Source organism: Apodemus sylvaticus, chromosome 8, assembly GCF_947179515.1.
Source record: "Apodemus sylvaticus chromosome 8, mApoSyl1.1, whole genome shotgun sequence".
Lineage (NCBI taxonomy): Eukaryota > Metazoa > Chordata > Mammalia > Rodentia > Muridae > Apodemus > Apodemus sylvaticus.
The window spans coordinates 91,647,429-91,663,072 of NC_067479.1; the positions used below are offsets into that span (position 1 = coordinate 91,647,429).

General features: G+C 42.6%; 1 protein-coding gene across 1 annotated transcript in view; it reads left to right on the forward strand.

Annotated features, from left to right (window-relative positions):
* The window catches only part of Erc2 (ELKS/RAB6-interacting/CAST family member 2), an 841,184-nt gene that overhangs the window by 439,613 nt on the left and 385,927 nt on the right, over positions 1-15,644 (forward strand). Inside the window, 1 exon segment of the mRNA XM_052190312.1 lies at positions 3,671-3,806. Within this exon segment, the coding sequence (XP_052046272.1) occupies positions 3,671-3,806 (136 nt within the window).

Consider the following 15,644-nt stretch of genomic DNA (forward strand, 5'->3'; position numbering starts at 1 on the left):
CAAAATGAATAGTGTTAGTTTTTTTTATTCGATATAATTTATTTACATTTCAAATGATTTCCCCTTTTCTAGCCCCCCACTCCCCGAAAGTCCCATAAGTCCCCTTCTCTTCCCCTGTCCTCCCACCCACCCCTTCCCACTTCCCCGTTCTGGTTTTGCCTAATACTGCTTCACTGAGTCTTTCCGGAACCAGGGGCCATAGTGTTAGTTTTTAAAGATGTTTAAAAGAGTAGGTAGGTATCATCTTGGTGCTTCTGTAAGATTTCAAAAACAGTTTTTGTTTTCTCCTTTATATGCAAATGCACAGATGTTCTTCCTTTGTAGGAACATGTGTCCTTCCTGCCCAGTAAGTCTCCAGTATCATTCTGGAGGTCTCAGTCTCACATGATCTTACCAGGACTTACAGAACTCTTTCTGATCCTATTTTTACAGATTGTTCCAGCAGCAAGAGCAGGGTTCTATCTTCTCTGACATTCTTTCAAACGTCACAGCCATTGATGACCTGTTGGAGATACTTAATCCCAACTCCTTAATACTTGTAACCCTTTATGAGACCAGTCAATTTAACTTCTTTATTTAAAACTGACTGTACCATTATTTATTTGTGTATGTATATTGGGAAACCCAGAGGCCAGGAGGGAGGTTAAGTGTCCCCCTGCATCACTGTCTGATGATCCTTCTTGTGAGCCTGGTGCCTGCACTTTCTTCATTAGGCTGGAGGCTAGGGAGCCCCAGCAAATCCTCCCGTCCTCAGGGCCCTTTTGGAGTTACAGGATGAACATGTGAGAGCTGGGATCCAAACTCCATTCTTCATAATTGTACAACAAGAGCTCCTAAGGGCTGTGCTGTCTCTCCACCTCCTGTTCTCTCATTTGTGTCTTGGATACATTTTGAATAGCAATTCCTTGGAGAACAGAACTCCTTAAGTGAGCCCCCACAGAACCCCAGAACTGCCCAAGGGGTGAGAGTTAGAGAAGAAACACAAATGGCCTTGGAGAGTTTAGCAAGGGAGTATTGCAGTCTATTGACCTGTATAACCTGCCTCCCAAACATTACAGCCGGTGGAGGGCTGTATTGAGTTCAGCGCTTTGATTTATTCAGCACGGGTCTGATTCTGCAGGTGGGAAAGATGTGAGGTCTGGCAGGCTTCTTGCAGATGTTGATACTGGAAGTACAAGTGTCCCAGAAAAACTCACAGTGGTCATGCTGTCACCAAATGCCACTGAGCTGTGCAGATGCCATGTCTTAGTCAAGGGGACCTAGGTACACTATATTTCCTGCCACCTTTACCTTCCTTCCCTATTTCTACTAATTCAACTAGTTTTCCTTGAGGGAGCCTAGAGTGAATGGTTGTTTCCTATCTGAAGCTCCACCAATCTCCCCATGCATATTATTTCCAAATGCAGACTAGTTTTAAATGACATATGGACCTGGAGTCTGGCATCTGGCATTTGTTTGTTTATTAAACAACCATTGTCATAGCTATAGAAATGATTTCTTTGTGTTTAGATTACCCACACTACTCCCTGCTTCCTTCCTATCTCTAAAGGGAAATCTTTCCTTCTTTGTTAGTTTTCATGGATACTCAGAAGGAAGTTCAGCCACTAGAAGTGCATTTGAAAATCACTGTACTTCTGTAGGGAAGGCATATACTGGGTTTGTCACAGGTGATAGTCACGTGGACAGAAGACCTGTGGTTAGTTCTTATCACCTGGCTCCAGCCTATCTGACTGGTCTATATCCTGAGCAGCACTACTTGAAATCCAGCTCTTCTTTTGCAAACTTCTGCATTGTCAATACAGCAGTATTTGAAATGAATACTGAAATGGCTCAACATGGAGAAGGAAGTCCCTCACCACATCCACAGAACTTCAGATCTTCATTTTCCTTAGCCACTCATTCCAAGTGCAGCAAAGCTTGAAATGACAGGTAGACTTGGAATCTGACATTTATTTATTTATTAAACAACAATTGTCGGATCCATTGAAATGAGTTCTTTGTGTTTGGATTACCCAGAGCTGTATGAGCTCTTCAAGCAAACACTTCTGGCAATCGTCTATTTTGTATGGATGTACTTGGGTAGGGGGCATTTAGCAGTTAGTTCTATTTAATGGTAGACATTAGTACAAAATGTATTTTTCTTTGAGTGTCCTCTAGTTAAGCAATCCCAGGTTTTGAAGGTGGCTCTATTGGCTGAATGCTTGTTGTACAATGACGAGGACCTGAGTTCAGATCTCCAGAATGTGTGTGTGTGTGTGTGTGTGTGTGTGTGTGTGTGTGTGTTTTAAAGCAGTTGTAGTGACACATAACCTACATTCAACCAGTTGTAGATGCAGAGATAGTAGGGTCTTTGGGGCTTCCTGGTCAGCTAGTCTAGTTGAATTGGTGAGCTACAGGTCCATTGCTCTTGCCTGTCACTTTCCCGGAGTGGAGGGAAGAGGGGCCTATACCATTCTGTGAGGGCTAAAGGAAGAGTGGCTTGTAGAGAGCGGCCCTCATCAACTTTTGCAACGTTTCAGTCTGGTGTTTGCTGTGTGTCATCCAGTTCTCTTTTTGATTATAGTCTCCAGTCTGCTGGTCTTGGGAGCCAGGACTCAGTAGTTTCTGAGGACAGGGGTGAAGGGATTAGAAAGATGCCAAGGATTCACTCTCTAGCCTCCTCTTTGTGCTCTTGATCCCTAGACATTGTTCTCCTGCCTCCTTGTGTGTTGGATTAGATGTCTAATAGCTGCCATGGAGATGGCTGCCAACATCTATGGAGCGTTTTACTAAATGTTTCTGGTGGCATGGTCTACATTAAGCTTATAATTTGCATTTTTAATTTAACCGACCCTCTTTCCTTTGTCTTTTGCCATCTTGACCCTTTATGCTAATAGGATTTGGCATCCTATGAACTTTTATCCCAAGTACTGGGGTCTTGTGCAACATTGTAGTTAGTCAAACTATGACCTTGAGCTATGTGTTAACAATGCATCCGATTAGAGACTTAGGGTTGTTATTTTGAAAGTCCAAGTAATGGATTATGATCTCAGGAAAAGTACATGAACCAAAAGAGCAACACTAATAAGAAGGACAGCTACTTAGAAACTAAACTCTATGTCGTAGACCACAGGGTAGCATGTGCACCGCCCACTGGCCTTTGGAGTCTAATCTCTTTCCTCAAGCCCCTTCCACTCTAGGGAGTATCATTATAGCCCTTCAAGTTTCTTCTGTCTTGTACACCAGCCATTTTTCTACCTGGTAAGCTCCTCTGTCTGTCGGGAGCCTCTCCCTGGGGTGCTCTTCCTTGTGGTTAATGCCTTTGATCTGCTCTGGAAACATTGCTCTGCCAACATCTCTTGTGGCATGCTGTTGACTACTTCAACTTTAGGAAACCCAAATTGCATCTCTTTAGTGTCTGTCTGTCTTACCACTGAGGTTATTGCTTTATAAGAATGAGAACTAGGCCTGTCTCTCTCATCGTGGATAAACAAGTGCCTTCCTGACACCTGCCATTTGTGGGTGCTCGGCACCCACAATATTGTGGCTCAATTGATGTAGGATTCTCGAAACCCCTTGTTTTTCTGAGCCTGTGCCAGGACATTCTGCACTTAATACTTCTTGGATTTGTTCTGCCACTACATGCCTTCACTGTGGTTTAATGTAACCATGCTGTGCCGTCTTTTCTCAGGCACATGAAAGATCAGAATAAGAAGGTGGCCAACCTCAAGCACAACCAACAGCTGGAGAAGAAGAAGAATGCCCAATTATTAGAAGAAGTACGCCGGCGAGAAGATAGCATGGTTGACAACTCACAGCATATGCAGGTGAGTCCAGGTTTAGCTTCTCAGCCCCTACACATTTACAGATGGATCATCTGTAACCAACTCTGCAGGAATTCGTGCTTGGGTATGGTGGGCTTGACTTTTACCTGAGTCTGACACTTAGGAGATATGCTCAGGAAATCCAATAAGCCTGTCTTGGTAGAAAGTATCATTTCTGAAATGATGTTCAAGAAGAGGTGAATGTGGAAAATCCTGGAAGGGCTTCACAGAGGGTCTTCCTTCCTGCACCTCCCCTTAAAAGGTAAGGACTGCAGTGACAGGGTTGGCAAAGAGTGTCTGTTTGGAATTGTGTTTAAGTTGGGTGGGTTTGGTGGAAGGGATGCATGTCGTTATCATAAAAGGCATTCAGATGCATTCCTCTGGTCTCCATTTATAAAATCCAAGGCTCCAAAATAGATCATCATTCTGTCTTCTTGGTGAATATAGTGGATATAGTTATCTCTTAGAGATATTCTTACTCCAGAAAGCAACCGATGGACTAAAACACCAGTTTCTCCTCATTAGCCATCCCTGCTTTGGAACAGAGCTCTCCCTGTGTACTCAATAAAACATTCAAGTTGAAACAGGACATTGGCTTTGAAGTGCTTTTATTTACTCCAGTCCTGTATTTAAACAGAGCAATTTGAGTTCAACTTGGCCTGAGTTCATGTTAAATTCTGCTTATTAGTTAGTGTCTTACTACAGTTATATATTAGTTTCCCTCCTTGGAGATAGAAGTAGATAATTTCGGTGTGTACTCATAGTTCATCCTTTTAATTGACCAAAAGAGAAATGAATAATTATTCTGAAAAGGGATACAAGGAAAGGCTGTATCACATCACAGATGGAGATTCATGTTAGTTACTTTGTCTGTTTCCCAGGCAGGCTTTGGTGGTTCTAAGTTAACTGTCCTTTGCCTAGATGCTTGATCTAGACTTGACAGTACAACTAGAAATGGATGTTCTTTCTAATTCTGGACCCACTTTAATGTGGGTGCTTGCTAAATTATGCCCATGGGTTCTCCAATACTCTTGACAGGTCATGTCAGAGATTTGGGCTTTTAATTTTTGGTCCATCATAGATGTCAGATTGAAGTCTAAAGAATGAGATAGTAACTAAAACTAAGGTAAAACCAAAGTGAAGAACACCTTGATTTTTTTTTCTTTTTAGATGTCATTTTTTTCCCTCATGACATTTATTCCACACAAAAATGTTGGTGATTTTACATGTGGTGTAACTGGAAATCACAGAAAGGTTCTGAAGGACTACTCCTGTCTACCACAAATGTCGAGGAACATGGCAGTGGCGGGTGCCTTCACTCACTGCTTCAGTGCTCCAGGCTATGCTACCTCACGTCTGTTAGCTGTCACCCTGTTTATACTGTGCACTCCCTGACCTGTGAATCAAGACAGCACAGCTTTATTTGAAGTAAAAAAAAAAAAAAAAAAAAAGCAGAAGTCTTTTGGGTTAACTGCACAGGCTCCATGCAAGGACAGCCCAATTGGATTCAGACATCCCAATAGCAGTGCAGCCGTTGCTTCCATTTGAATCCCTCTGCATGGATACTCTGATCTCTGTTTACATCTCCCTACAGGGTGCTGTGATTTCCCCTTCCACCCCTCACCCCACACAGGGCAGCTTTCCTTTCTGCTTCCATTTTCCACCAGGAATACTTTGCACTGGATTTCTATCTTCTCACAACAGGGGCGTTTCCCCTCTGCTTCCTTTCTCCTGCAGGAAGGCTTTACCTTCTACTTCTGTTCCTCTAGAGAGGCTTTGCTCTCTTCTTCCATCCACCTCAATCCTTTGGCTTAAAGTGTTTAAGAAGTCCCTGGACAGATGATGGTTTGAAGCCAGTCTGCCTTCGTGGCACACAGTCCCTCAGAAGGAGCAGGATGTCTATCTAGTAGGCATAGCATGCATTCAAGGATAGGACGTGCGTGTTGGCAGGCCGTGATCAGGTTGTTGGTTGACTTAGACCCTAGGAGAAGTGCTGAGTTTCAACTAGATCCCTCAACTAAAAGGGGAGAAGGTGACATCATACAGGATAGAAATACATCCTGCTGACTGAAGGGGTCGGGGGAAAATAATTATCAGAGGGTTTTATTTTCATATGTGATAGATGAGTGAGAATAAACCCCATTCTGTGTGTGCAAAGAAGGTTCCAAGTAAGGAAAACAACGTGCATCCTAGTTAGTAGGCAGCAGAAAAGAGACTTAGCTCAAGTCTAACTCTCCTGAGATGAGAATTCTGTAGAACTGGGATGGCAGGGAGCCATGATATGGTAGACTCTTCATGGGCTATATGGACTTTGGCCTCAGTGCACTTGAGGGGGCCGAAGTGAACAACAGAGACTGCCCCCTCCCACCGACCCGCAGCATAAGGACCATCAGAGAAGCTGACAGGTTGACAGGAACAGTCTGAGCATAAATCATGGATCACTGTGTGCTCGGACTGAAAGTTCCCATTGAGGGAATTACTGTTGTTATTCCTCAGTTGGATTTCATTCCAAGCTTCCCAATATATGAACCAAGAATTCCTGAAATGATCACTTTAGCATCACAAAGCCTCAGTCTCCTCATCTGAAAAGCAGAAATGATTGCTTCCACTTTAGAGTTCTGTTAGGGCCAAGTTGGTGCTTATAAAGAGTTTTGGGTTACTTTTGGCACAGGCTGGGCTTGTAATAAATGGTGACAATTGACTGTGAGATAACTAGAAGAGATGAAAAATCATTTACTTAGGGTAAGGGAGGTGGCTCAGAGGGTAAGGGCTCTTGCTGCTGAGGCTGGCAACCAGAGGTTAGTTCCTGAGACCCACATGGGGGACAGACATGCCCAATTCCTGCAGGTCTCTATGCTTCTGTGCACCACGTATGCATGTACATGTACACATGTACATGTACACACAAACACTTACAATAAAGAGTTATGTGGTATATGCAGAGTATTCTCATAGCTGTTTGCTGGTGTGCTTTGAGCATCAAAGGTTTTATCTTTTCTCTGTGCAGCATTTTTTTTTTCCTTTTTTTTCAGAACATGGCTAGTTATAGAAATTAATGTCTTATTTTGGCCCATGAACTTTTGTATAGCACTATTTTCTTAAGGGGCCTTGATAACTACCTCGTAGACCAGTTCATAAAAGATAACATGATCTGGAATTGCTCAGTTGCATTCCTGACCACCCCAAATAAAGGATAACATTTGAAATGCAATAAAAAGTAGTCACAATTAATTTAGATGGAAATGTCTCTGGTTAAGGTTAATAGGGAGTGAATCTCCCACTTGCCTGAATTTTCAGCAGATGTGCTAAGATGCAGGAATTGCTGCCTTCAGAGAATGAAATTTTCTAGATGTTCTTCATTTTTAATATTAGTGTTCTATTAAGTACTTTCTGTTTATATGTTAGTCTGTTAAACCCTTTAAGTTTCAGATAGGATTGGTTTGGTTGTTTGGATAGGGGGTAGTTGAAAGCATGGCACCCACTAATCTGGCTAATCTGATTTTGTTTTACACTGTGGTTTGTGATGATTTGGTGCCTTGAGTTCTTGATGTTACCCAACCAAATAGATGTGGCATGTAGAAATATATTAGAAGCATGTGCTCCAATAGTAATAACTTCCTGGGGGTGGAGGGGTAACTATGGCACTGGAGCACTGAGACATGATGATCAGAAGTCCCCAGTCTGGTCTACATAGAGACAGTCCATTAAAGAGAAGAAAGGAGGAAGTGGAGAGGAGATAAAAAAAAAAAAGATGTGGTGGGGGCAGGGAGAAAGATATGGATATGCTGAACTGAAAGAGATAAATAAAAATTAATGACGAAATTAAAGAGTTTCTATTTTATTTACTATTTAAACAAGGACACTGCTATGTCCAGGATGGCTCCAGGGATGGATCTGACTGGGGTGTCTAAAGAATGAAGACAGACAGATGAACACATGGACAGACAGCTGGGATCAGATGACCTGGGCTCTCTGTTGGTGAAGCTGCAGCATCCTGGAGACTCACTGTGTTTATTAAATAGAGTTGGACATGGTGGCAGGATTATTGCGTACAGCTGGACAAGGAGGCAGGGTTATTAAATACAGATAAACAAAAAGGCGGGGCTTATGGTACACAGTTGAATGGAAGAGACAGGTTTAGTTAATTTTGGCAAGAGCAGTCTCTGTAGGAGAGTAGTCTCCGGGCCATAAATATTCAGGAGGAGAAGACTATGGTTAATATTTTTTGTCAACATTCATATGTCTCCAAGGGAAGGCTGTGCCATGCCTCTCTGAGCATGGGCTCCTGCAAATGGCCGTGCCTATGTCAACAGCACAGGTTCACTCTGGACCTCAGTCACTCCGGCTTCCTCTGCTCCCTATAGGATACAATGGTAAGGGGCACAAACTGGAGCCTCTAGGTCAAGGCTAGATGGGACACATGGCATCCTTTGTTTCTTCTTATAATTTCCTGGCAAGAATAGCAACTGCCTTCGGGGTCCAGCTTAGTAACACAACCAAGAAATTAATTTGCATGTTAGGGGAAAAATGGTGATGCTAGGTTCCTTCAGAGTTATTTGTAATTTTGGTAGAAAGGAGTTAGTAACAGCCTTGTAACAATCATCTCCTAACTGGGAGCTTCAAAGCCGTTGAAGTTTATCATTCTATACTTGACTTGCATGCTGACTAAGAGGCTTTGCTGCTCTGGGTTGGCTTTGCTGGGCCCCTGCCCTACTCGGTACACATTTGTAGGGATAACTGTCCTACAAGTGTTCATTATGAGGCTCAGGCTGAGAGGTGTCAGTGACCCGGAAAACTCTGGCAGCAGCAGAGACAGAAGAGAGAAACCAAAAGAGCTCATAGGCCTTGTCTTGACCTGACAGTGTTAGTTCCACTGCACTTCATTGGTCAAAGCAAGGCACATGGCTGACTCGTAGATTGGAGAACTCACTCTGCTTATGGGAAGATACCAGGAAGACTGAAAAACTGAGGCTAGCTAGCCCTTTGGTATGTTAAGAAATAAGTTTTTAAGAAATAGTTCTAAATTATAAGGAAAATGACAGAGCCAATACGATGAAAGATTTCAGCTGTAGTTGGCCTTTGTGTGTGTATTTAATGGGCAGGGAGGGTGACTGTACAGCATTCAGGAACTCTTGCCTCATCTAAGGAGTACAGGTCACCAAACCCAGGCGAGCATCACTCTCAACTGAGCCGTGAGGCATTCTGATTGTCCCAGGTAAGGCATAGTGTGAGTTTTCACATCTGTATGTGAATTACTCATTGTTTTATGATCTGCTTGTACTTTTATCCCACTGGATTCTCTTGGTATTAAGAAATAATTAGAGATGGCTCAGCAGTTAAGAACACCAACTGCTCTTCCGAAGGTCCTGAGTTCAAATCCCAACAACCACATGGTAGTTCCCAACCATCTGTAATGAGATCTGATGCCCTCTTCTGGTGTGTCTGAAAACAGCTACGGTGTACTCACATATGTAAAATATATAACTCTTTTTTTTAAAAAGAAAAAGAAATAATTAGAATGGACCATACCTACCTTTTTGTGTCCATTAAGAAGTGGTAATAGTTTAGTATTCATCTGGAGGTGTTCTTTTGATCTGGAAAATACTTTGTGTCTCAAAGGAGATCACTCATAATGTGTAGGAAGAGAGCATTCTTGATTTGACTTTACATATCTCATAGACAAGAAGAGTGGGAAGGGAAGGGTATGGAGCTAGGAAGAAGCTATCAGCATCCAAATACTGGTCCTTTGTGGACTGGAGTAAAGCAGATAACCTCTCCAGCCCTTGTTCCTTCTATCTCCAAATGGAGAACTCGAGTGAGCCCCACTCACCCCCCCCCATGCATACCACAAGATTAGGCTTAGGAAAGAGCCCAGTATGGGTGCCACTCTTGTGGAGTTCAGTAACTAGCACTTCTTTCCAGAGAGGCTGATAATGAGTTTTTAACCAGGGCAGATGGTGGCCATGGGGAGTCACCAGCAGATACTTGGTGACTATTTCACCTCAATGAGCCATCCGTAGGTAGAGCGTGGTCTGCATTCAATGCTCTACAGTTGAGTCGATGAAGATTTCTACAAAAGCACCTTTAGAACAAGGAGGATGAAATATTCACACATTTTTCAAGTTAATGTTCAGCTGTGTGAGGGTAGATATGAGTGACTGTGATTATATAATTCTGTAGAATTTTCCCCTGGACACAGATTATGGAAGCCTGGTATTTATGTTGGGCCTTGGGGCTTTAGGCTTCTGTGTGTCTTGTAAGGACCCATATGGAGACTTTTCAACAAGGCATCTTTCTTGAGATTCACACTAAATTGTCCTTACCAGAATAGGCTGCTTCCCCCACCCCACCTCTCATTTCTTGCTGAACAAACATGCCAATTTGAAGTCCCAGTGGACATCTTTGTAGGTTTTGGCTACGTTTTTCCCTGTGCAGCATATCGAGTTAATGAACGAACATTCTAAGAAACACACACGCCAATATTTTATGCTCCTTTTCTGTTGTATGTCTGCAGAGTTCTCTTCAATTTATTGCCTGAAAACTAAAGTCTGTTCTTGTGTGCTTCCGTTTCCAAATTATAGGTTCCCAGGGAACTGTAAAGTTTCTTCTCTACCAGTGATTAAACCCCACAGTGATTCGTTTAAAAAGCGAGTGAATGTTCCCATTTACTACTGATCTTCTAGCACAATTCTAAGAACTAAAACCAACAAACAAAACAAATAGATTACCAAACAGTTAGAAGTAATTTCAGTTTCCAATGTATGTAAACTTGTAGATCCATATTTTCCCCCCAAGGGAGATCATTTAACTTTGCTCTTCCAATTAGAGTTGGAATCTACTAGTAGAGGAAGTGTAACAAATGTAGACCCCAAATGCATAGTGTTTGTCAAACATACAGTTCATTATGGTGTTCCCAAGCCTGAGTTGTCTCTGCGGAGCAGGTACACAGAGAGTAAGTAGCGATGTTAAGATCTATGTCTTAATGTTCATCTCTCCAAGTCACTGACTTAAATTTGTTTCTCTTTTAATTCTTCAAGCTCAAAACTGTTACCCCAGCCATGATCTGTGTTCCCACATTATGGCATACTTACCCAAGCACAGCCATTAGAGGGAACCTGACCAGCCGGTGTTCAGAGATTCATCACTGTCAAAAGGCATTTATCGAGTTCCTAGTTCTCCGTGGCTGTTTAGTAGGCACCGTGCTAGGTGATTTAGGGAGGTTTCATTTCAGCCATCTTTTTCAACATATGGAAAGATGACAAAGGTCACCCCAACTCAGCTTGAAAAGAGAATCTACATCTGTTCCAACTTTCATTAGAATTTAATGCCATTGTCCTTTAACCTGTTGTAGGGGTTCAGCCTGGTTTGCACTTTTCTGTCTCAGTGTACAGAGGTGCATAGAACTCAGGCTATCCCCTTGGTTTGGGGGTAAATAATCCTTACATTCTTGCACTGTGAACTGGACTGTTAATGATTTCAAATGATGGAAAGTGTTCAAGTACTTGTGTGTCTGCAGAAGAGAAGGGCAGCTAGCTTGATAGTAGCAGCGCAAAGGAGGACTGAGGGTTTCCACAGAAACCTCTCCCCGACCCCATATCTCCCTCTCTATCTCTATGAGATTTATTCTGACATTTGTTTTCTTTAGCACTACAATCCCCATGAGTTCCAAATGACTTTTGTTGTAGCAGGTCTTTATTGGCAGTCTTGAAAAATCTCATTTGACAGTCTCTTTCTTGAAGGAAAACCATGGCTAAACTATGCTGTTGGGTGTCAGATGCCTTGATCAGGGTTTTGGACTACTAGTTCTTGGCCAAGTGTGTCCCCCTGCATGCTAAATGTGGACGTTTTAACTTTCCATTTTTTCCTCCCAATAAAGTATGACTGTTTTTCTAAATGTGGAGTAACTTGCGTATTTCTTCTGAGAAGAGTCCTCTTGGCTTTTTCCTGTGGATTTGTGACCTAATCCTCCACTTCATCCAGCCCTTCTGTACAAACACTGTATATATCCATAGAAAAGGGAGGTTTACTCTTAATCAAGTATCGCCTAATCTACCTACTAAATTACCCCCTGGAGACACAGGGGCTCACTCTTTCCTGCAGGGTTTTTGGTTTTCATTCTGTGAATGGCTCTTTGGCAGTCCTTGGTAAAGAGAGCATTTGTTTGCCAAAAGCTGAGGATCCCACAGAATTTAATCCAATGTATTTGTCAAATGAAATCATCATTATCATGAGGGTAGAGTTTGCTGGAATGGCAAGGCTTGGAGTGGGGTAAGAAGACACTTGCTCTAATGATGTAATAATCTCTTGTTCGTCCCAGAGGCAGCGTCCAAGGGAGGATGGGATTCCCTTTGAGATGTTATTGTATTTGTGTATCTTTTGGTTCCTGAACTATAGTGTCTAAGAGAAAGGCAGCCATCCTCCTGGAATTCCATGGAGTGCAGAAAAGCAGTCAGCAGGCCCTTCCAGGGTGCACTCCTCTCTGGAGTTAGGAGGATACCTAGCTCTCTAGAGACTGCCTTGATTTTGATTACTTCAAATGTTAACCTGGCAAGGTTAATCCTGGAGTTGGGGCTATAATCAACAGGCATCTTTTAATTTATTTTTTTTCATGTGTGTTAGCGTCAATACTGGTATTCCATGTTGCTAGTAACAGAGCCGCAACCCACTTTTCTTCTAGTGTTTTGTGCATGTTCTCTGCTCTGTGTTTTTACCTTGGCCTTGAGGCTGGGGGTGGGGGGCAAGTGTGATTGGATTCTCTTTATAAGTGAGATGCTCTGGCTTCTCTGACAATTGTAGATCCCTCTGAAGAGAAAGATTTAGTGTTGTTCTTGTCATGGTCAGGCCCAGGCTCAAAAGATGCTGCAGACAATGTCACCTTAAGTAAAACATCTAGACAAGAAATTGTACTTGGAAAGTCACTCAGCTATGGGGCATTAATGACATATGCTTGCAAACCAGACAAGGTTGCATACTCCTTCGAGCCCAACACATAGAAGTAGGAGTCAGAGGCAGGTGGATCTCTGGGTTCAAGGTCAGTCTGATCTATGTAGCAAATTCCTGGCCACCCAGGATGACATAGTGAGATCCTGTCTCAAAACAGATCAACTGACAACACACAAAGTGAAGGTGTGTGTTGAGATCATCTTCTTAGACATGGATTCTGCATGGACCCAAGTGTTTCTACAGTAGAATAAATGGAGGCATTGCTGAAGAACCTGCACTTGAAAGGCAAGAGATAATTATATTGTCTCAGAGATAGAATGTGTAACTCACATGCATACTGTTCATGAAGCCTCTAGGGGGCAGTCAAATTCAGCATGCTTAAAAAACACTAGTCCACTTAAACCTCCTTTCCCAGGCCTGGGTGATTATGGCAGCTTTGTCCTATGATGTTTCTTGCTACCAGAAGTTGGAAGCGGATGGGTGGGGGTGGGGTGGGACCTGCAAATCACAGTAAGTGTCACCCTGATGCCACACCCACTTCCTAACAGATGCTGTTATGTCAGCATGTCATGACCCAAGGCAGAGGCCTAGACATGGTTAATTTCTAAAAATGTTACCTTTGACTTATGGCTTGTCCAAGGCACTGCTAAACTACGCATTCGAACACTCCAGGTTGAGGAAGTGACAGTCAGTGCCATAGGCAATGATTTATCTGGAAACCTTGCAAAAGGAAAATATAGCTATAAAGTCTGTTCCCATTCATTTAATAGTCTCTCCTGTAATTCACGTTTGCGGATTGGGTAACTTGAATTTACGACACCTTTAACATTTTCTCTGCTGTTACACTTTACCTCTACATCTTTCTTATTTATGCTGCCTGGGGAAAAACCTGCAAGGTTAAGCAAGCATACGCTTTCCGTACTAGGAAAGGCCTTAGACTTCTTTCTTCTTTTTTTAAATGTAAGCTTGTTTTGTTGGTGAAAGAAGTAGGGTCCAGCAAAAATCTGGAACCTGTGCAAGAGCCTAAAGGGAGTTATTTGAAGAGAGGAGACCTTATCCTAGGTGCTTTGGCATCCCTAAGAGCTATCTGTGATGCTCACTGGCTTTGCAGGTGAGTCTATGCTAGGTAACTGATCAAAACCCTCAAACCCTCTATCCTTCAGCACTTGATTTTACATTGGTGGCCTAGGATAACGAGAAATAAAAACCAAATTTCATCAGTTTTAAACTTTTATTTATTCTTTCTTTTATTTCTTTTCTCTTCTTTTTTTTCATCTTTTTGTTCTGAGACAAAGTTTTGCTATATAGAACTGCTCCCAGTTCTCCTGCTTCAGCCTTTCAAGTGCTAGAATTACATGCATATACCACCATGCCCAGAAAGTTATCTGTACTTTAAAACCAGGATCTGCTACTGATCTTTACAGCTCTTGCTTGTCTTTAAACATAGAGTAACTCAAGAAGTGATAAGTTGGTGCTGGAGAAAACTGTTGTCAATTTAGCCTACAAAGTTTAGGACTCTCTAAATGACAATGAAAACTGATTTCAGTTATTTTTACTCTTTGCCAGTTTCCTTCATCCATAAAGGATGTCATCTGCAAAGAAACTCTCAATGTTTCTTTTCATAGAAAATGAGTATTTTACTGTTTGGCAGATTCAACAACAACAAAAAAAATGGCAAATGCTACTGCTTGCTGAGCAGTGGGATAGGTCAAGGGTCATGTCACTTGTGGAGTTCTCTGGGAAAGACCAACTCTGAGAGTAACATGTGGCAACTTTGTTGTAGTGTGCTAGAGAGGGGCAGCATGGAGCTCAGGGAGAATTCAGGCTGCAGCATGGTCACAACAGAGACCTCTGCCACTGTCTGGAGCTGGAGTAGTTATTAGGAGGGAGTTGATCTTATCTGAGACTGAAGGCTGTGATCCCTTTGTATCCTATTGGTAGGTCCTTGGGTCTTGGTGGCTATGATCCTGGGCCAGGCAACTTTTAGAAAGGTACACTCAGGGCAGTTGGGGAGTGAGTTCTGTAGTACTGAGTGAATATCTGTTCTGTTCTTCACCAGATACCTAGCAACCAGTCAACACACATGCTGCCCTCTTGTTTAACAAGCATGGCTGACACCCATGGCTGATCTCTAGACTTGCCAAACCAGCTTCATTATTCTTAGTACAAAGAGGCATTCAACAACCAGTCCAGTTGATCAAAACCACACTGACTTGTTTGATATTATCAACAGACTTCTAGAGGTTTTTATTGTCTTTGAAGCCATTTGCAGATGGGCAAATTGAGTCTCTGCGATGGTAGTGAATGGAATCACTGTTGTTCCAACTCCTTGAGACTCAGGCCATCCCAAAAGGGAGGAATGAGAGCTCAAGCAGGCAGCAGGGCTGCATTCTGGGGTAACCATCATTTCAAATGATCTATGTAGGCTTGAACACATGAGTTTTGTCATTTACAGCTTCTGTTTTCTCATCTCATCAATTGTAGTGGGGTACAATCCCTTCCTTCTTTAAAATTCTCAGGTCTGAGGACTATTGAAGAATGACCATATGTCATAACCAAATGACACTTTATGTAAAGTGACTCCTAGGATACCTGGAGAGATGCAGCCAAATAGGTCAGGGAAGCCTTGAAGAGAGTGGGGCAGGGAAGGTGGTGGCTAGGAAGATCTCACCAGCTTGGTTATGCATGTCCTGAGTCTGAGCTTTTTCAGCTTTCCTTTTGGAGGGCAGGCTCTGCCACATTGAAGAGGCCTCTTCAGCACTCGTGGACACAGCATGTTTTCTTCCCTCAAGCAATGGGTTATAATAACACCTTAATTGTTACTTTTTGGCATAAGATAGATTAGAACCATGACAGTCTGGACACAAGATACACAATGTGGGAACGACACAGTACTGT